The sequence below is a fragment of the Anabas testudineus genome, chromosome 19, assembly GCF_900324465.2.
Source record: "Anabas testudineus chromosome 19, fAnaTes1.2, whole genome shotgun sequence".
Classification (NCBI taxonomy): Eukaryota; Metazoa; Chordata; class Actinopteri; order Anabantiformes; family Anabantidae; genus Anabas; species Anabas testudineus.
Genome location: NC_046628.1, coordinates 16594290 through 16613767, shown reverse-complemented (window position 1 = coordinate 16613767; position 19478 = coordinate 16594290). Strand labels below are relative to the sequence as shown.

Sequence of the window (19478 nt, the reverse complement as noted above, 5' to 3'; positions counted from 1 at the left end):
TCCGAGAGAGATTATATATATAATATATTAGAGTTATGTTTGCACATTAATGCATCAACAAGATCACTCCAATAATAAATGTACATTAATATAAGTAATAAATATCATTTAGATATCAAAGATCTGAATGTTGTGTACTTGTATTTTAAAGTAAACTTTGATTCTAATATAATTTACTATGTATATATATATAATTTATGTCCAATAAAAGAGAGAGTTTGTATGCTGTAGAAATTATACTTCTGTCTGAGAAGGAGAATGATTTCTTCCAGCTCAGCTCAGTATAGGATAGAAAATACTGTGATAGCTGCAGTTTTTGTTACTGGTTGTGTTACCAGCTGCAGGCTCCTTCATGCACTAAAGTTCTGCTTCTTCTGTCGTTGGTGCTTTGATAGATTTATTATTTTTACTCTACAGCTAATGGAGTCGACTTTTGGGCAAAAGAAGACATTTATTTTGAAGGCTGACACGACAAACGCCCATTACGCACGTGCACTTGACGTAGTTTAAAAGGCGTGAATTCACTTCCGGGAAGAACCTGACGTCATGTTTGTTGTGGCAAATCAAATAACGCGGTTAATTAACTAATTATTAACACGTGACTTAATTGAACCCACGATTTTATAAATAAGTAAAAGTACAACTCAGATGCAGTGAACTAAACAACGTGGTGTCTGAATAAAAACAAACATTAAACGTCCTTCATCTTCTCAGATTGTGTTCGAATAACTGCTCAAAATGTTTCTAATACCACAAAAAGACAGTGAATGTGTTAAATCAGTGATGATATAGAATTAAAACTACTGAACAATACGTCACTGCAGTAAACATTTTTCATTTCTCTTCAGAATGAGTCGTTTAAGGATTTAAAATCCCTTTTACATAAATAGGATTTTAAATTCAGACCTTTTTCTTGTAATGGGAGTATGTTTACGTGGTGGCTCAAGAATTTTCAATTAAATTAACAAGGTAAATGTAGTAAAAACGCATTATTTTCGCATTATTGTTCCTTTTGTTTAAAATTCACACAGATCTTAAGTGTGTGATTTAAAAAAAACACTGAAGAACCAATCAGACTCAACTTGCATGTTTTCATTTGCAAAAATAAAATTAAAATAAACACTGTTCAGAAAAATGTTACAAATGTATTTGCACAAAAGAAGATGTTGCACATGATTTCTTTACATACATATTTACAAGTCTCCTGGGATACTTTACACTTTACAACCCTTTCTATTATACAAACGCTAAAGTTTGTACAATTCCTGTCAGAACTACATTTTTCTATTTTATAAAGATTAAAGTTGAGAAGCAATGAAGAAAACTAACTGAACAACATGAGGGAGCTGTGGAACTAAGTAACACACCAAACTACAGTCACACCTGTCTCAGTCATGCACTTAAAAAATAAAGAAGATTCTTTCTGACTGAGTCAAACATTATGTTAAAAAGAAAACTAAACTAAATCCAAACTGTTATTTTCAGCTCATGTTACAAAGAGATGTCCACTTGCTAAGAGATTATTTGTTGTAGCATTAAGAATAATGCAAACGTTAAAATCGCAGAGCTGCACCCTAGGATTCCCCTTCTTTAGACAGCGCCTGCAAAAGAAAAACATGCATTCAGATTTTCTGAAAACTGACAAATGACCCAACTATTGAGCTTGTTTTATTTAAAAACATCACAACACCTGTTTGAGGAACTGACGTCCAAAATAATTTGTAGCCACATTCTTCAAGCTGGTCTTGCCTCCCACTTTACACCGCACGTATCCGTAGAGGTTGGCTCCTTGTAACACCAAACCCATGATCACTACAGGCTGAGAAGGAAGATGACATTTACATGAACTTAAGTAACCTGGCTAATGTAAATCAGCAGCAAATCAGTGTTTACAGACTTAACCTGACTTTTATTTTTTGGACCCACAGCAGACACAAAAGACATTTATAGAAATTGTTTGTTTGTTCAAGTTTAAATCTCACCAGCCATTTAATCTTGAAAGAAAAGAGGGTGCTGAAGGCAAAGATGACCCAGAGGACTGGGCAAATGATCAGCCCGAGCCAGAAGATTCGCGACTCAGAGTCTGAAGCTTGCATCTTCCCAGCATCCTGAGGAAAGCAACATATTCTCAGTGATAGTAAATCTGCCTCCTGACACCAAACAGGTGCATTTATCAACTGTATACAGCACGAGAGCTTAATATCCTGCGAGGTTAAGGCCCCTCACGTGGATCAAATGAATTACCTTCCTCGACTCAAACACCCAGTGGCTTCGTCCATCATCGTCCACCTGGTTCCACCACCTTAGACCAACCATCAACCTCCCAGTGATGTTCTGTAAATGCATTTATGGTATTTCAATATATCTGAAGGTTATTTCTCAAACACCTACAGTATAAAATGTATAAAAATAGTGACATCTTCAAATGTCTGAGATTTTAAAATACTTAGTTTGATGTCAATTTACACTTAATCTTTCAAATTGCTGATTCAATCTTGTGACGTCCCTGAAAAGGTAAAGAGGGTTTCCACGTTCCCTGCTCTTTTATAACTGCAGCAACAAGAAGGCAACTTTTATCTTTAAAAAAAAGTTAAAGATCTACCTTTACAGTCCAGAAGTCACATGAGAGCAGAAGGATGATTGTGACCATACAGGCGATGAAACTTTTACTCAAAAGTTCACAGAGCAGGTACACGAGGACGGCACCAACTCTGAAGAAGAGGTGAAAGAAGGACGCCACGGGGTGCCTGGAAAATAGTGAAAATCTATCTTAAGAATTTTTGCAACAAAAACAAATCTGCAAATCAGCAGCAACCATGACAGTTTCAGTTTAACTGCTCAGCAAGTTTTACGCCCTCTGTTAAACTTACTTAATATTTGTCTTCTTTGACCTTTTACCTGCATCTTCCTCTGCATCGAACAGAGACACATCTTCATCATTGGCGTCCTGAAGAATCAATAGGGAACAAAATTAGAGACATACAGGTAAACAAATCTCTGTTTATAGTTGGACAGTCAATGGGTCACAGGAGCAGAAGAATCATAATAACATTAAACTCTGTTCAGAAATTCTTGATCTGTTGTATTCAGCAAGACTGAGCCTCTCCATACAACTGTAGAGAAATTCCTTTCGACTGATTGCTTTCAGATGTCCCCACAGCACATCATCAGCCTCCATATAACCCTGTCCTCCATCTTCTCTCACTACATCCATACATCTCCTCTTTGGTCTTCCTCTACACCTCCTGCCTGGCAGTTCCAACCTCAGCATTACGAAATCTTACACTTCTAAAACTGAAGGAGCTCAACTGAGAACTTTACTTTCTAGTTCTTCTCCTTGGCTCAGAAATCTCCCCTGTACCTCACACTTTGTAGAAAAGCGTCTGATAAATGACTAAATGTAAATGTAACTGCATCTCCTCCTGTGGTCATACATTAAGTTTGGCTGGACATGTCATATAAGGACGTTTATAAGTTAACAAGTAAAGTTGTTTTAGTGTAATTTAAAGGTTTATGTGATGGTTTTACTAACAAAACGTCAACTGAGGAGTGAAGTTGTGGTTCTGTGTTTAACTAGCATTATATACTGAAGCCAGCTGTTGGGTATCAACGTTGATTACTTGTCAAAGTCATTTACTTACTTTAACTCAGCTAAATATGACTAAACAACACAAATCCACCTGAATTTTATATGTAGCTCAGGTTAAATTTGTGTTTTCGTTACTTTAAACGGCAAAATTTTAAAGGAAGGCAAAGCAGCTCACAAAGCTACTTTTAGCTAACACTGGTGATTACAGTTGCTAATTTGACGTTAATATATAAGTACATGAATCTAAATCACAAACGTCTGAGACTATTTATCGGGTAAAAACAGAACATTTCCGTGGTTTTGGAGACGTTTAAGTTAAGCTAAGCTAAGCTAACGTTAGCAGTGTAACCATGTAAGCTAGATAGCTAGCTAACTTCAGTTAGCTTTGGTCCGACAGATGTTCACCTTGTACACTACCTTTTGCGCTGATTAACTAAATTTACAGTCGTTAATTGTTCTAATCGATGTGGCTACGTTAGCAGTTTCACACTGGAAGACAAAACATTACATATAAGTTACTTACGTTTGTTATCATGTTGAAAATAGACTATTCCTGCTTACATGCTCAGTTCCACGTCACTGTACGACGTCGTCATGTGACCACAGCGTGCTGCGTCAGTGGTGGGGTTACGTATTTATTTTAATAAAAAAATAAAATTAGATAATAACTGTGGTTTTATAAACGTGTTATGTAAAAGTGAATGAAGTGAATGAACAAAGAACATGATAAGACAAAAATACTGGTTAATTCTAAAATGACTAAATTCTTTAGGTCGTGCTGTACATCAATATTTTCAAAATAAAACACACTGGGAAAACATCTGGATTTGATTTGAATGTTTCAAAGTCCAGATGTTGTGTGTGAGATGCACAAACATTATTCTAACTGTGAGTTCACAGTTTGTTTTTGCTGCTGTTGTTTCTTTGAAAATAACAATGGAATATACTGAATCTGAAGCAGATGCTTTTGTGCTGTGGTAATTAAGTATTAATTCAGAATTGGATTAGTAATACAAAATAATGTAATAATATAACAATGTTCTTGGTCTGCTATCTGTGTAGGCCTGACACACCTGAGCCTTAGCTGTTGTTTCTTTGTGACTTGAATGGCCTGAAAATAGTTTTAAAGTAATACTGAACTCTGCACTGTGATATTCCTACATTTACTGGAGTTACTGATCTGAGTACTGTGTGGTGGTCACATCATTTGTAGTGTGACTCCTTATTCTTGTCTCTGGGACGGTTCTAACTGTATGTTTGGGCTCATTGGCTGATGAAAGTAGTTGTCTGATGGATGTCAATCTAAACATAAAACCTGTGCTTATGCAGTGTTTGAGATCATATTGGTGAATGTGACATCTTGAATATCAGAGACAGACTCTGGTCAAGACACTTTATTTGTTTCTGACGCTCATGTCGTGCAAATTTTTTCTGTCTGAATACAAGATTTATGTGCTGGATCATTTTCAAAGCAGTCTATGAAAAACAGATGTCTGGTGGTTTGGTGCAGTGGCGACGTTCAAACTTTGAAGACAAGCTGTTTTTTAAATAAAAGCAGATTCAAATTTTTATTTGCACACAGGAAATATAGGACATCTGTTAATTCACAGTAAAAGTACAGAACAGCACACAAACATGAGTATAAATATGAACCTTAGTAGATCTTATGTGAAAAATGATGAACTGTAAACAGCTTCATACAGCGTGTTGCTATATGAAATTTTTCCTTTTATCTTTCAGACAAGGAGTCTGTTATGCATCAATACTGTTTGATCCAGAAAACACTGACGTCCAATCATGAAGCAACAGATCCGTTTGGAGGTGAAATGGGAGGAGAGGGGCTTTTGAGCCGTATTGGATCCCCAGGTGCAACCAAGACGATGATATTCTCCTTTTTAGGCAGCCAGAAAGCCGGATACAGAGGCTCCAGGAACTCTGCCTTGTACTTGTGGATCAGTGTCATGTTGTCATCTACTCCATAGAAAGCCAGGAGGCCTTTCACATAGTCCACGTACACTCCAATACGAGTGAACTTCTCCACACTGAGAGGGGTCTCCACCCCGCTGTGCCAGGCGGAGAAGGTCCGTCCGTTCCACTGAAGACACCAGGAGAAGTTGTTTCCCGTGATGCAGCTGTTGCTCTCGTTGCCCTTCCGGTCGATGCTCTGGTAGGTCAGACCCACGTGTGTGCCCTCACCGCTGATGTCTGCCTCGAAGTAGTGCCGGCCCAGATAGAAGCTCTCAGTGGCCAGAACCTGGCGCAAGTTCTCAAAGCGTGCAGGTAAGTCAGGGTAAGGGTGCTGCCAGGGCGTGGTGTTCATCACCTTCCTGTTTTCTTCTGTCAGCCGCAGGAACTTATGAGCAGTGTCAGCATCGTAACTGACATGGGTGGCATCTGGAAGAAGAATTTCACAATGTTAGGTCACTGTCAGACATCATATGACAGGAATGTAACTGGTGGTGAGGTCACCAGCGTCACAGTAGCTGAACTGGATCTCCTCCAAAGGTCTCATCTGTGTTTTACATGTTACACAAAAGAAATTCTACAGTAATGTCTCCGTGCAGCAGGAAGGTGGGAAGCAGCAAATGTTTCCCACCAGTAAAACCAGTATCTTCAAAGGAGCTAAAGTATGTGTGAGTAACTGATGGTGGTGTCGTCGTCATGTGAGAGCAACAGAGAGGAAATGATGTGACTGATGACTGAGAAGCTGAAGAAATGTTTTAGAGAGGTGTAGGTGTTATTTAGGTTACTGCAAAAGTGACTTAAATAGTTAAGTGTTAATTCGGTTTTTAAAGGAGCCAGTTTTAACACAGACACAATTAAAAGGAGAAACTGACGGGAGAAGCAGTCAGGGGAACACAAAATGGCAGCAGAACAACAACAACAACAACAACAGAACTTTTGGGATGAACACGACGTGGATGACGAGTGAGTGAAGCCCTTCACTCACGTACAAACAGAAACACACTTACATTTGCGGAAGTCAGCGTGTGTCACCGGATCTGGAAGAGACATGTTCTGTTTCCTAGAAACCATTTCTTGAACTGTCGTCTTTATTCCCATTTTATCTGAAATGCAAGAACAAATATTTCAGTGTGTGATAATCATCACAGGTGACTCAAACTAACATACTTTAAATATTTCAGTACATTCTCTCTCAGTTATACATGACACACCGGATGAATCCGTCATTTGCTGAGCATGAACTTCCACTATCTAACCGTCTGTGCATGCTGTGCTCACCGTTGTTGCACGTCTCTTTAACTTTCTCGATGTATGAAGACACAACCCTGGCACAGAGCTCCTGTGTGGAGTCAACGATCACACGGCTGAAGGACTTCAGCTGGTCCGTCAGGCCGATGTAGACGCCAGGCAGAGAAACGTCAGTGGCTTCTTTCTTCCACTGTGAATACTCCTAAAAACAAACAAGCATCAAGTCAATTTGAACACTTTAAATACATGTTTATGGTTTTATTCCATTTAGTACTTTAATGAAGTACAATTCAGTTTAGCTTTTTTTTTACTTTATTTCCATTTTATGATATTGTTCCTTTTACACCACTAAAACACAGATATTTATATATATACTGTACTTTCACTGTTTCTTTACAAAGATGCACTTAGTTACTGACTTCTGCAGTAACCCACGTACTTCACAGACTACACCAGATACACGTATTAATTAGTGATAATACCGTTACTGCTGTTACCTGTAAGAAGTCCACATCAGTCTTGTGTCTGGAGAGTTTCTCCATCTGTGCCTGGTTCTTCTTCAGCTCCGTGCACCTCTGCTCCAGGTGGACCTGAATGCCCTCCACCTGCTTCACTGCCTGCTTGTGTTCACCCTCCAGGATCTCCGTCACCTCCTTCTTGGCCTTCTCCACCACCGCCTGCAGCTGCTCGAACTGGCTCTCGATCACCGCTCGCACCTCAGTCACCGATTGCTGCAGAATAGTGTTTTTTTTATTACACATCACAGGAGCATTCGTCGCTTATTCATAGCATATAAAAGACATCATGTTATGTAACTGCCACCTCATTGAGGAGACATTTTGCTGCCTCACCCCACCCTTAACATGAAAACATGGATTTCCTCCCACACCTCAGGGAAAGTTGTCAGGTAGGGAGGCTCTGCTACATCATGTTACTGGGTCCTCAAGACCAAAATAGCTCGTATTGTGATTAATACCTGTGACGTGCTCAGAGGTCACTTCAGATCAGTCATACAGTGAGTTTACCTCAATAGAGACGGTGTTGAGTTGAAGCTTGTTGATGGCGTTCTCTGCCGCTGTCACTGTCTTCACCATCTCAGTCTGCTTCTCCTTCAGTTCCCTCTGAACACAACAAGAAGAGAACAGAGTTCAGAAACCACAGCCCACAGAGCCCAAAGTAAAGTAAACCACATGTAAACTTCCGGAGAGCTGTGTTGTTTTCTAGCTTCCTCCCAACACACACGTCCTATTCTACCTTGTTACTTCAGAACATTGACCTGTTTCACACTGGACTCTGAATTCCTGCAGCAGGTTCAGACAACACCAGACAGGTTTAGACCCTGAGGGCGGAGCTGCATTAAAATCAACTTGAAATTCATGTTAAAAAAATCACTTCACAGCCAAATTATAGACAGATGAGTGGACTAAATCTGGAGAGGTAACATATTCATTAAATGCATGTTCACAAGGTAATAATCCAAATGTAATGGTTTGAGTAAACTTTTTAAATTGAAGTATTACTTGCTTACTTTATGAGTTGTGTTGACATAATAATGTTGGTAGAAGAAGTCAAATCCTCTCCTTCAATCACTTAAAACAACAAATTCAGGTAAATATTTAATCCTTCTTAACTCTTTCTAAAGTTTCCACCATGACTGTTTTCTTTAAACTACAAAAAATATTCATAAACACTGTAGTTTTTTTTTTTATTAACTTAAAGTGATGGATTAATTTGACTTATTATTTAAAGTTAAAAATAGTCTGATCCACAAAATTCCTGAATGAGTATTTATTATTATTAGTATTTAACTTATAGCTGTAGAAAAATAATCTTTATTTTCATAATTTTATTATTTTGTGCTGCTGCAGCTCCGGCGTGTGCCTCGTATTTATGACATTATCCTAGTAATTACCACTTTTATCAGGAGCTCATCACCATCTGAACTAGTGCACCTGAAAACGATCTCGAGTCCTCTTGTCACCTAAGCAAAGAGCAGATCTTTGGAAGAACAACTCAGTCTAATATCTACTGTGGATTAAATCTGCTCAGGTGAAGCTCCGCTGGTTAAAATGTGACCAACTACACTATGATACCACCAGATTTGCATGTGAACCCTATTAACACAGCACAGTAATCACCTTCAGCTACTTCAAGGACAATAAGTGCACAGAACTACTAAGTTGAGTCTGTGTGGAGGGGGTGGAGGGAAGGTCTTCTATATAATAATCTATATGTACACAATTGTATGTGTTTACCTGATGCCTGTTGTGTACTGTACATGGAAATGAGCTAAATCAGGTGGAGGAAACATGGAGGAGCCTCTGTTTGACCTTTAAGTAGTTAGTCTTCTGATATAACAAGTGTAGAAATGATTAACTATGAATGGCGCCACACCAAACATGCATCACTGGTTTCTGCAGAGGACGCTCTTTGGATTTTACTTTGCTTTATGTTTTGTAAATGATTTTTTCTATTATTTCCCAGTCAAAACAAAAGACCTTCACTGTTTTTCAGACGTGTAATTATCTTTTAGAGAAACAGACTCTCACCAAGTAACAAACTGGAACTAGTCTGCAGGAGGTCTAAACAAAGCCATGGCGTGAGATCTCTTACTGGAAGTGGAACAGGAGCTCTGAAGTTAAGAAGAAACAATTTCACTCTATTGTCCTTTTTGTATCTGTACTGTGAAATTAAAGGGAACCGTCTGAAAGCTGAAAATCAAAGGTGATTTCCTCTTAAGCCTGAGTATCAGTGTTACTGCAGGACAGTGAACGCTGATGAAGCTGATCACCTTTACACTGGATATAGTCAGAGTTACTGTTTTAGTTGGATTAAGGTATCAGAGCTGCATTGTAGGAGGTGAGAACAACTGGGAGGCTTCATCATTTATCCACTGGTGCTGATGATTAAATCTCTCAGAGCTGTAGGACACAGTTATTCTCCACACGTGAAGGCACACAGTGACTTGAAGGAGCTGAAACTGTACTTTAGTGGCTCTTGTGCTGTTCAAATCTGACATTAGGAACTTTGATTTATTCAAGATCATTTTTAAAATGTGCTCAGACTGTTGCTGACTCCACCTTTTCTACAGATAAAAAAGTAACAAGGAAAACAAACAAAGCTTCAGAAGCCAGATAACAAAGTCACGGGAGACTTGAAACAATGTGAACCGTGCTCACTGAGAAATAACTACTGTTGTTATCACTTACTTTTGGTTTTTAGAACTAAAGAAGATTCAGTTCAGTCTGATGTTTTAGTTTTTCTCTTATGAAGCTACGTTTACCATCAAAGACTTAATCTGTGAAGTGCATAATGCAAATAAAAGGAAAATAACACAATGTGAGAGAAGGACCTGGGAACACTTGCCTCAATCCGCCTGCGAGCCTCCATCACAGGCTCGGTGTTGTGGCCTCTGTGGTCCTCGGTCACACAGTCCTGACAGATGCAGCAGGCGTCAGCGGAGCAGAAAAGCTCCAGGGGCCCCTTGTGGCTCTCGCAGGTCCTCCTCTCGATGTCCCTGAGCGGCTCCACCAGCCGGTGGTTCTGAAATTTTGTATTCTCCAGGTGAGGCCGGAGGTGGGACTCGCAGTACGACACCAGGCAGGTGAGGCAGGACTTGAGGGCCCTGCGGGGGCTCTCGATGCAGGAGTCGCACACCACATCGTCGGGACCCAAAGGTTCCTCCTTCACCTTCTCTTCTTTGACCTCTTCTTCCGCCTGTGGTTCTGCCTCTGCCTTCCTGTCCTCAGGACTCCGGGGGTCCTCATTCACACCTTCTTGGTTGACCTCCTGTCCCGTGTTTGAGTCTTGAACATCTTTGCTCTTGATCACAGCAGCTTCGGCCTCCGTTGCGTCCTGGTTTAGACTTTGAGCAGGTTCAGGCTTGTCGGCTGTCTGCAGACACTGGAGACATCCTGTGCTTTCGTCCCCGAGGCAGGAGCCACAAACGGCGTGACCACAGGCTGCCGGCTGGTCTCCGCTCAGAGCACCTGAGCAGATGCCACACAGCTGCTGTTTGGGGACGGGAGCGTCTTCTGCAGCTGCTGTATCCGCCATGTCTCCAGTCCAGTTCTTCTCTGACAGCCTGGCTTCAAGTCCGCTCTCTTATTCTCTCTGAAAAGAACTGGTTCAACCACTCTTGTCAGCTCACAGTTGTTCCTGGATCACAGTGAAGCCACACCTTGATGATATCAGTTCAAGGCCATGTAGTTTCAGTAGGATTGTACTTCACTACTCACACGCTGAAAAGAAGACAAACCAGCGAGCAGTGGCAAACCCCCACGCACAATCACCGCCCTTTGCTTCCCTCGAGGGTGGAGCTCATGCTGAGATGAACAGAGAGGTGTAGAGTTGCATTCCTACACATGAATAATGACTGAAAACAGCTTCTCTTCTCTTCTTACTGAACTCACAGACGTCTTGGCTGCTCTGCAGCTGGACTGAATTATGATGGTGAAACAGGAAATCGTTGCTGGGGCCTCTTATTCCTCTACCTGCTTCCTCTTTCACATGTAAACACTTGAGCTGCTCCAAAGTTCAAGTGGAAAGTGCTCATGCAAACACATGACTGAAAAGGCCTCGAAGCAGCATCAGTGCAGATCCTGCCCCCACGTGACCAAGTTACAAAGCTGCATTCATCCATATTTTTATGTGAACTAAGAATCAAATGACTGTTTGTAATTGGAAAAGTGTTTCCTGTATCACCTGACCCTGCAGCTCGCCTCCTCCACAGAGGTTTGTCGAGCTCAGTTAGGGTCTATTTTGCCTGCAGCTTTACTGTTTTGTTTAACTCCCACTGACCCCATGCTCTTGTTTCCAGATACAACAGATGATTGACATCTTGAACTCTGACAAAGTGAAGACCAGCTCATGAACACGGTGGAGCATCTGGAGGCTAAACAGTCAGATAAGTCTCTCAGTACTTAGTGGAGACTAAACACAGATATAAAAGAGACTTTATGGCTCCACAAACTCTGTGTCTGCTGCCAACAGGTGGCCGTGAAATGAATTAACACAGTATCTCCAGTAATACTGTAACTTCACACATCATGTAGTCAGAAACGCTTAATATCACAGAACTGCCTGTTAGAATAAAAACGGTTTGAGATTTCATATCAATTTTTATTATCTGTAAAAAAAAACACACATGGTCAGTCCCTATTAGCTTTATCTGTCTGTCACTGCACGTCTCACAAAGGTCACGGGGTCAGCGGCTCACTTTGGCATCAACTGTAATGATCGTGGTGACAGATTTTAGTAGCTGTACATGCACATGTTTAAAGAACCACTCACATATCACAGTGATTTGTATTCCACAGCTGGAGATCCATCTGTGCTCGTACAGCAACACAATAATGGATCTACTCAGAGTTTTTATAAACCCATAAAAAGAATCAATAGATTTTTGTAGCATTAAAACAAACACAGTGCTGCCCAAAGGTCAAAGGAAGAGAAAAGTCAACTCAAAGATTAAGGTGACTGTGTAAAAGTGAAGAGATTTAAAGTGTGAACTGAATCTGCAGACAACAGATCCAGAAGTGAAGACTAACTGTCGACTGGACTGACAGATGGAACATGAGCTGAACTAAAAGTTTAGGTTAGATGAGCTACAACAACATCTAATGAAGCTTTAATTTAGATAAAATGATTTTATACAGTCGTAGTTCCTCCCACACTTTTATTCTAGTTCATTCAGTTAATATAATATTTAAATATCAATCTCGAGGATGTTAATTTAGCTCCTAAAATCAAAGCTCACTACAGAGGTCTCAGTGCGTTCGTCGTGTGTTACAGTTTCAAACCTGCAGTAAAACACTTGTGCTTATGAGCAGCGGCACTAATCCATCTAAACAGTTCCTCCTTCATCACTGCACTCCCACCAGCTCTGTGATTGGTGGAGCAAACACCATCAGCTCCTGGTATTTGTGGAAAAAGAGGCTCAGGCGGGAGAGGTAGCTGTCCTCCTGGTACGGAAGCTGCTTTTCAGTCAGATATTTAGAGACAACAGGCTTCACCTGCAGAGTAGTGGGAAGAAAGATGGTTATAAAGAGAATTATCACAAAGAGTCAACAACAAAGAGCTGCAAAATAAGTACAAAGACACAGAGAGAGTGGCCAAGTAGAGACATAAAACACCAAAAAAGAAATGATCGGTAAAAAATAAAAACATCTACAAACAGACAGAGTAATGAAGACACAAGGTGACCGCAAACATCTGTAATTCATGTGATTCTGTTTGTTTCCCACCTTTAAACACATGTTGTCCGACAGGAAGGGGAACAGATGATGCTCCACGTGGCAGTTGATGAGCGAGTGACCAAACGTCCAGTCCAGCACCAGGTTACGCGGCAGGTTCAGGACTCCGTGGGTCATCTGGTAGATCCTCTTTGGTCGTCGGGTTGGGGAGAACATGGGGAGGCCGATGTGCTGAGGGTGACACCCAGTTTTTACAGAACAATCTGAACACCAGGTTCTGCAGCTTTAATCACAATAACAGCTTCTGAATGAACAGCAAGAAAACTGCTGCAGAAATAGAAAATGGGAGTTCAGGTAGAAAGAACTGGGGGGCACCGAGTTCAGGGGAGAAAAAAGATAGGACAGCTGCCAAGAACAGAAGCCGGAGACAGGAGAGAACAGGTTTGAGTCCGACCCCCCAGAGAGAACAAACGCGTTCCCTCGTTAGAGGCTCGACTTCACATGAAGAGCCGTGTTTTCTAATCCACCTTCACACTTTGATCAGAACAATGAACAATGAGCTGCACGACTCAGGCTCCATCAGAGAAACTCATGCATGAATTGTTCCTTTTTATCCTGAGTTCACTGACGGGTCCGATCTGTCAGAACACAAAGACGCATTCAGCCAAGAGGTTCTCAAACAAGTGGTGCTCTCATGAGGGTCTGGCATGAAGCGGTCTGGACCCGGCCTGTGAGAGGCTTAAATTAATTTAGAGCCATTAACACACCAAGTTCTAAAGATGTGCAGTTGGACCTGCAGCCACTAGACTGGATTTTAGCTTCTCCCCCCTTTTATGAAGACCAACTGGGTCAGAACCTCTTTTATCCCTCATGTTGTCGTACTGTGTTGAGGATGATGCCACATCCATCAGTTTTACCATTAAGAACTCTGGTGATCTGGTTTCCTAGAGGATGGTTCTGTGTGGTACAGTTCAGAGTTGAGGGTGTTGCTCACCTGGAAAATGTTGACATGGATGTAGGGAACAGAGAACATCGCTCTGCACATGAGCATGCAGAGCAAAGCACCGGAACGTGACTGGAACCCGGAGACGTGGATCAGCAGCCAGTACTGGGAAAACAGGCCCAGTGCTACCATCAGGACGGTCCTGACGATGAGGGCCCACGAGTGTCCTCTGAGCTGAGCTGCAACCCCAGAGAATAAGAAACCGTGACACGAAAATCACACGTGATTAAAACTCTGTCCTCTGATCTCTGACCTCTTACCGAGTGCAACTAGTGGCGTGATGATGGGCACGGCCAGGGGGGCTATGAACAGGTAGACGGTGCGCGGCAGGAAGGGGACCTTCCACACGCTGGAGTCACCCAGTCCAATGACGTTAGTATGAGCATGATGCATCTTAACGTGTCCATGGACGCCGGCTCGAGCTGAGAACGACCCACAGATCTGAGGACAGACAGGTAGACAGACAGGTAGACAAACAGGCAGGCAGGCAGGCAGGCAGACAGACAGGCAGACAAACAGGGCATGGTTATGAAAACCATCACTGACACATAAAACAGTCAATGAAAATTATGAAGCAGGAAGAAGTCAATATTGACATCGACTGATTTCATCCTAGTTTCGTGTGTTTGCTTTAATCAGCAGATAAAAACTGTCTGAGGGCAACGAGCAGCAAACGTGACATCACATTTATCACATTCAGTTTTCTTCACAGGTTCAAGCTCATTTTCTTTGATTAGTCTGGAACTAATGTTATTAAAGCTTATTAAACACAGTATAATCATTAACTTGTGGAGAAGCAGTAAATGATTTTATCTTAGTCCTCACATTAATTTAGTTAGTCTAGACCGTCTGAACAGGAGGTCTCACTCTGCTTCATTAACACGGTCTCACACTTGTAGCAGCTGGACGTTAAAGGTCTAGTCCGACAACAGTTTAAATTAATACTAGTTATTGTTCTGTAACTCACTAAATGACATGTTTGATTTGTATAATTCATAAAAATGTAGTGTGAAAAGTCAAAGTCCAGTAAAAGTTTTAACTATGAATCTTAAAAATGACCTTAGTTAACGTAACTAACTTTGAATTATAGTGTTATGTTCATTAAAAGTGTTTAAAGGGTACGTTAGCCACACAAACAACTGATCTGATAACTCTGTTGTAAATATCAGTTAACTAGGAACCAGTTTCTGTGCTAAACATCACAGTACATAATGAAAGCTGTGAATCTGAAAAGAGACTTTTGAAAAGAGAGTCACTTTGTACAAATTAACACGTGACGTTTTTCAGTGTTAATTACTGAACTGTACACACATCAAGCCAACGGTCGGCTAGTTGTTGCTGTGGGCTTTTTTTGAACGATGAATACGGATTACTGCCACCTGCTGGTATAGAAAGTTATTTTCTAGTTCCACCTTTTGTCCAGGTGAAGGTGATTTAAGTCTAATTATTGAAGAAAGCGACTAAAATGTTGAATTATTCCTTTAAGAGCTAATCTCACAGGCACTCCAGCAGTGCTGTTTCTACATGTACGAACTTTGCCTCTGAAGTTTATTGACAACCTCTTGATTTCTTAACGCATCACCTCGATGAAGAAGACGGCCCAGAACCTCCCCCAGGCCGGGGACTCGCTCAGGGCCCCGTGGCTGGCCAGATGGGTCCCCTTGACGGTGATGACGGCGTGAGCCACACCCATCAGCAGCAGGCCTGCTGGAAAGCACAGGATCTGGGAGGAAGACAGCAGCAGGAAGGCTGCAAGACGTGTTTGAATTATATGGCGCAATGCAAAACGATTTATTTCACAGGAGCTACACGTCTTCCTTCTCTACATCTGACACAACCTTAAGTTCTGCACCTTCACATTGTCTATGAGCTGTTTTCAGACCAACTGTAAACGAGGACATATAAAATGGGGCCGACGGCCTCAGGCAGACATTTGTGGTCAGTCTGTGTCTTTCTAATCATTTTGGATCTGTCTGTCATCTCATGTTGTGTTCGTACTGGTCGTTTTATGTCTTATTTAATTGTAGTTTGATTTTTACTCTGACTTTGCTCTGTGTCTCCTCCTGTGTCTCCTTTGAGACATTCTCTGACTCTCTTTGGTTGTTTTTCATCCTGTTGTTTGTTGTTTCGTGACTTTTTGTGGTCATTTAATGTCTTAACTAATCTTTGTGTCAGTTGCTTCACACAGAGACTCGGTCCCAAAGGTAACCAGACCTCTCCGCCCTCTGGAGCTGCAATCATCAGGCCTGTTCAGTGATACTTCCACACGTTCAGTAGTTGCCTTCACTACACTGTCACTGCTATGTTGCTAAAACCTACATGTCTCATTTGCTCAGACACTTCCTGCAGCAGCGGTGTGAGTTTCAACCATGAGCAGCGGGAGGATCAGGGGAAACATCATCTTTCACTGTTCCATGCGTTTCAGCACACAGGAGGTTCGGTGTATGATTACATCACTGTGCATCGTTTCCATACTTCATTTCCATTCTGCTTCTTCTTCTCTGTTATTTGCTTGGTTGTTTTGGTGTGTTCTGCTTTTATTGTCTGACCGTTCGTGAACTCACAGTGTGATGAGAAGACAACCTCAGTCTCATCACATTAAATAATTAATTCGATGCAGCAAACAAGACTTTTTAGCAGCAACGTTTCTTCTCACAAGAGAAAGAGCGGCTTCTGCAGCACGGACGCAGCAGTGATCAATGTTAAGTGAGACACAAGTCTAAATTACAAACCAAGGTGGAGACAAGTGTCCTGTTGTGCTGCTAAAAGCCGCCACTGATCAAGTTACATTAGTCACAAAAGAGTCGAGTCCTAATTGAGGTCAGTAGCTGACCATCAGTGACCCAGATAAGTGGGATTGATATCATCCTACAGGATCAATTCAGCACAGTAGAAGTAAAACAGTAACAGGTGCGTGTCTAATTTTAATGTCAGATTCTTATTTCTGCATCTGATTCATGTGTTTACATCAGATTAAAGACAGAAAAATAACTCACGTTCAAGCTGCATGTTTCTACTTTTCTCTTACTTTTACTTTAATTAGCAACATTGAGGATGTTTAAACCATTAAAACAGATGAAGAAGCAGCTGAATTAAGTTTCTTACCCGGTGGTAGACAGAGGAACGCTGCTGCCAGGATGCTGCAATCGATCCCCCTCCTCTCCCACCAGCTGCTCTCCTTCACCATCTTCTGCACCATCCTTGTCAGCTCCATCATCAGCGTCTCTCTGCCCCCATCCTTCATCTCTTCACCGGTGCACTCCGAATCCTCCTTTCTCTTGACTAATGTCTCCTCCGCCCCGGCATCCCTCCACTCCTCCGGTACATTCTGCATGTCAGCACCTGTGCTAGTGAACAGCTCAAAACAAAGTCACCATGCGGTTTGTGTTGCGAGCAGCCGGCGCTGAACAAACCCTGAGCACAGAAGGTCAAAGTTTGCTGTTTGAAAGTCCTTATTGGCTTGAAGCATTGTGAGACAAGCCCAGCCCCCTTCCTGTTTCCTCAGGAGCCTCGTGGACCCTCCTCTCTCACCTCCTCCTCATCTCTCTGTCAGCTGACTCCCACAGCAGCAGTGAGAACAACCTTCCCAACAACCCAGAGACGTACGTCTGATGAGATGGACCCAAAATCCTCACACGGGGAGCCGCACAAAGCTGCTGCTCTCCCTCCACTCCGGTGTCTCATGCATTGTGCATGTCGCTCACCCCCCTTGTGTTTCTTTGTGTCAGCTCCTCTCCCCCTCCCTTCCCCTCCCATCTCTGTAACCTTGGCCAATGTCCTGGGAAAGGAGAAGAAGTAAGTGGGGGGGGGGGGGGGGGGCGCTGAGGAGTGGATTAACAGTGGCAGGTTCAGAAAGAAAAGGAGAAGCTGCACAGTTTGTGTCCGTGCACAGTGTTTAATGCAGGTGAGAGATGCGTCTGTGAGTTATGTGCATGTATCTGGTGTCAGTGCTGCAGCATCTTCACTTCAGATGACAGAGTAGGGAACACAAGAACGCCAGGCTGTCTGACAGCTCCACTTACATCCTACCACAGCCTTGAGCCTGTTGTTTTTATTTATACGAGCATTAGTCACATATCAGTGTCAGACTTTTTATCCAAAGCAGGACAAATGTTAAAGGCTGAGTTGTTAAAGATGCGTAGTGTTAGAAAAATAGCCTCATTATTTTAACTAAAAAAACAAAAAACATTAACAATTACTTGTTTTTCTGTTTTATTTTATTGCTGAGTACAAATATTTGAGTAAATTCAACATTAAAATGATGTAAATGAACAACATAATAATAATAATGATGTATAAAGGTGGAGAACATTCTATTTAATGTTGCTGGGTAGATGTGAAGTCTCATTCTAACCTATAATAGTACATACAAATGTATTACGTGGTTATATTTAGTAGTATTAATGTAAATATAGTATCATAGTGGAGTAAAAAACACAATTGCTGTTTGGTTGATTATACCAGAATAAATTCACACAGTAAATAATGATCATTTTCACTTTATTTTAACAAAAGTTAATCGTACATCTTCAGAATATTACAAAAACACATACATAAAAACAGACATTCATGCACAGTCATACTTGTACATGCACAGACAGACGTTCACAATGAAACCCAATCCATCCCAGAGCAACCTGAGACAACCTCGCAGTGACACCCCATTGTTTTCACTACTGTAACAGTCTGTGGCTATTTTCATCCATCACTATTGTGCATGTGCCATGGAGTGGGAGCAGTGTGCAAAAAAGGGCTGGAATAAATAACAGCAGCACATACAGTGTGTGTGTGTGTGTGTGTGTGTGAGCTTCGTTAGCCTCTAGGTTCAGAACCTGCTTGTGTTATACCACAAATCACCACTAGAAGGCGCCAATTTTTCAGGTAAGTGGCTGGTGGACTGGTGGAGTGAGGCAGGTACAAAGCTGTGCAGATGTTTTCAGCTGTTCTGACTGATTCTATCTGTGCTCAGGTTGAAGCTGGGTGGAGCGACGCTGGTCATCAAACACCATAAAATATGATTCTGATAAGATGCCGAGTAGCTTCAGGGCAGGATCACTGACATTAATACCGACTGTATACTTACCTCATAATGTAGGTGTACTACCAATACAGGCTCAGTTAGGACGTTTAAGACCTTTTAATTGCAAACACAAAAACATTTAATAACCCTTTCTAGGTCAAACTATTCAAAATATAAAAAACTGTACGGATGTGCTTTTGCCTATTTCTAATGCACCGACTACGTCGTTCTACTTGTGCGTGCATTTATTCTTATTTCTATACTTCCATTTGATGTCTTTCCAGCTAAATATAGAAATAATCCCTATTAACATCACAAATTAATAATTAAATATGACCTGAACATCAATGAGCAGCAGAAACTGGATGGGTGGATCAATTAAAACATGAAGAACTTGCACTGTTTCAAGTTCAAATAGGAATTTTCCATAACGTAAGAACCCTGGAGCAACATGATTGG

The 19478-nt window shown here is 41.5% G+C and overlaps 3 protein-coding genes across 3 annotated transcripts; all 3 read right to left on the bottom strand.

Moving 5' to 3' along the window:
* Positions 1-1071: 1071 nt before the first annotated feature.
* Positions 1072-4188, bottom strand: tvp23b (trans-golgi network vesicle protein 23 homolog B (S. cerevisiae)). The gene is made up of 7 exons (XM_026350598.1): positions 4113-4188; positions 2871-2947; positions 2603-2747; positions 2245-2334; positions 1983-2108; positions 1691-1819; positions 1072-1601 (listed from the first exon to the last, which is right to left on the bottom strand). The coding sequence occupies exons 1-7, from the start codon at positions 4122-4124 to the stop codon at positions 1575-1577; spliced, it is 606 nt and encodes a 201-aa protein (XP_026206383.1). The 5' UTR covers positions 4125-4188; the 3' UTR covers positions 1072-1574.
* Positions 4189-5172: 984 nt separating this feature from the next.
* trim16 (tripartite motif containing 16) lies at positions 5173-11229 on the bottom strand. Its single transcript, XM_026351745.1, has 6 exons — positions 10169-11229; positions 7828-7923; positions 7300-7533; positions 6833-7004; positions 6562-6657; positions 5173-5983 (listed from the first exon to the last, which is right to left on the bottom strand). Exons 1-6 carry the CDS (start codon positions 10856-10858, stop codon positions 5385-5387), a joined length of 1887 nt encoding a protein of 628 aa, XP_026207530.1. The 5' UTR covers positions 10859-11229; the 3' UTR covers positions 5173-5384.
* A 510-nt stretch (positions 11230-11739) lies between these two features.
* Positions 11740-17687, bottom strand: fads6 (fatty acid desaturase 6). The gene is given in 8 exon segments (XM_026351900.1): positions 11740-12816; positions 13048-13227; positions 13991-14178; positions 14260-14440; positions 15582-15748; positions 17105-17294; positions 17297-17413; positions 17637-17687. Coding segments are annotated over 8 exon segments (1224 nt in total). The 3' UTR covers positions 11740-12666.
* Positions 17688-19478: the final 1791 nt, after the last annotated feature.

What these genes read in the sequence shown, in the direction of transcription:
- tvp23b (XM_026350598.1), bottom strand. An exon ending in TCAAAGAAGACAAATATTAA is followed by an intron (nt 2,748 to 2,870) that starts GTAAGTTTAACA and finishes ACTATTTTCCAG; the next exon opens with GCACCCCGTGGCGTCCTTCT. An exon ending in GACGTCAGTTCCTCAAACAG is followed by an intron (nt 1,602 to 1,690) that starts GTGTTGTGATGT and finishes TTTCTTTTGCAG; the next exon opens with GCGCTGTCTAAAGAAGGGGA.
- trim16 (XM_026351745.1), bottom strand. Translation starts at nt 10,858, where the DNA reads ATGGCGGATACAGCAGCTGCAGAAGACGCTCCCGTCCCCAAACAGCAG. An exon ending in TCAACACCGTCTCTATTGAG is followed by an intron (nt 7,534 to 7,827) that starts GTAAACTCACTG and finishes ACTATTCTGCAG; the next exon opens with CAATCGGTGACTGAGGTGCG. An exon ending in ACACGCTGACTTCCGCAAAT is followed by an intron (nt 5,984 to 6,561) that starts GTAAGTGTGTTT and finishes TTCTTCTTCCAG; the next exon opens with ATGCCACCCATGTCAGTTAC.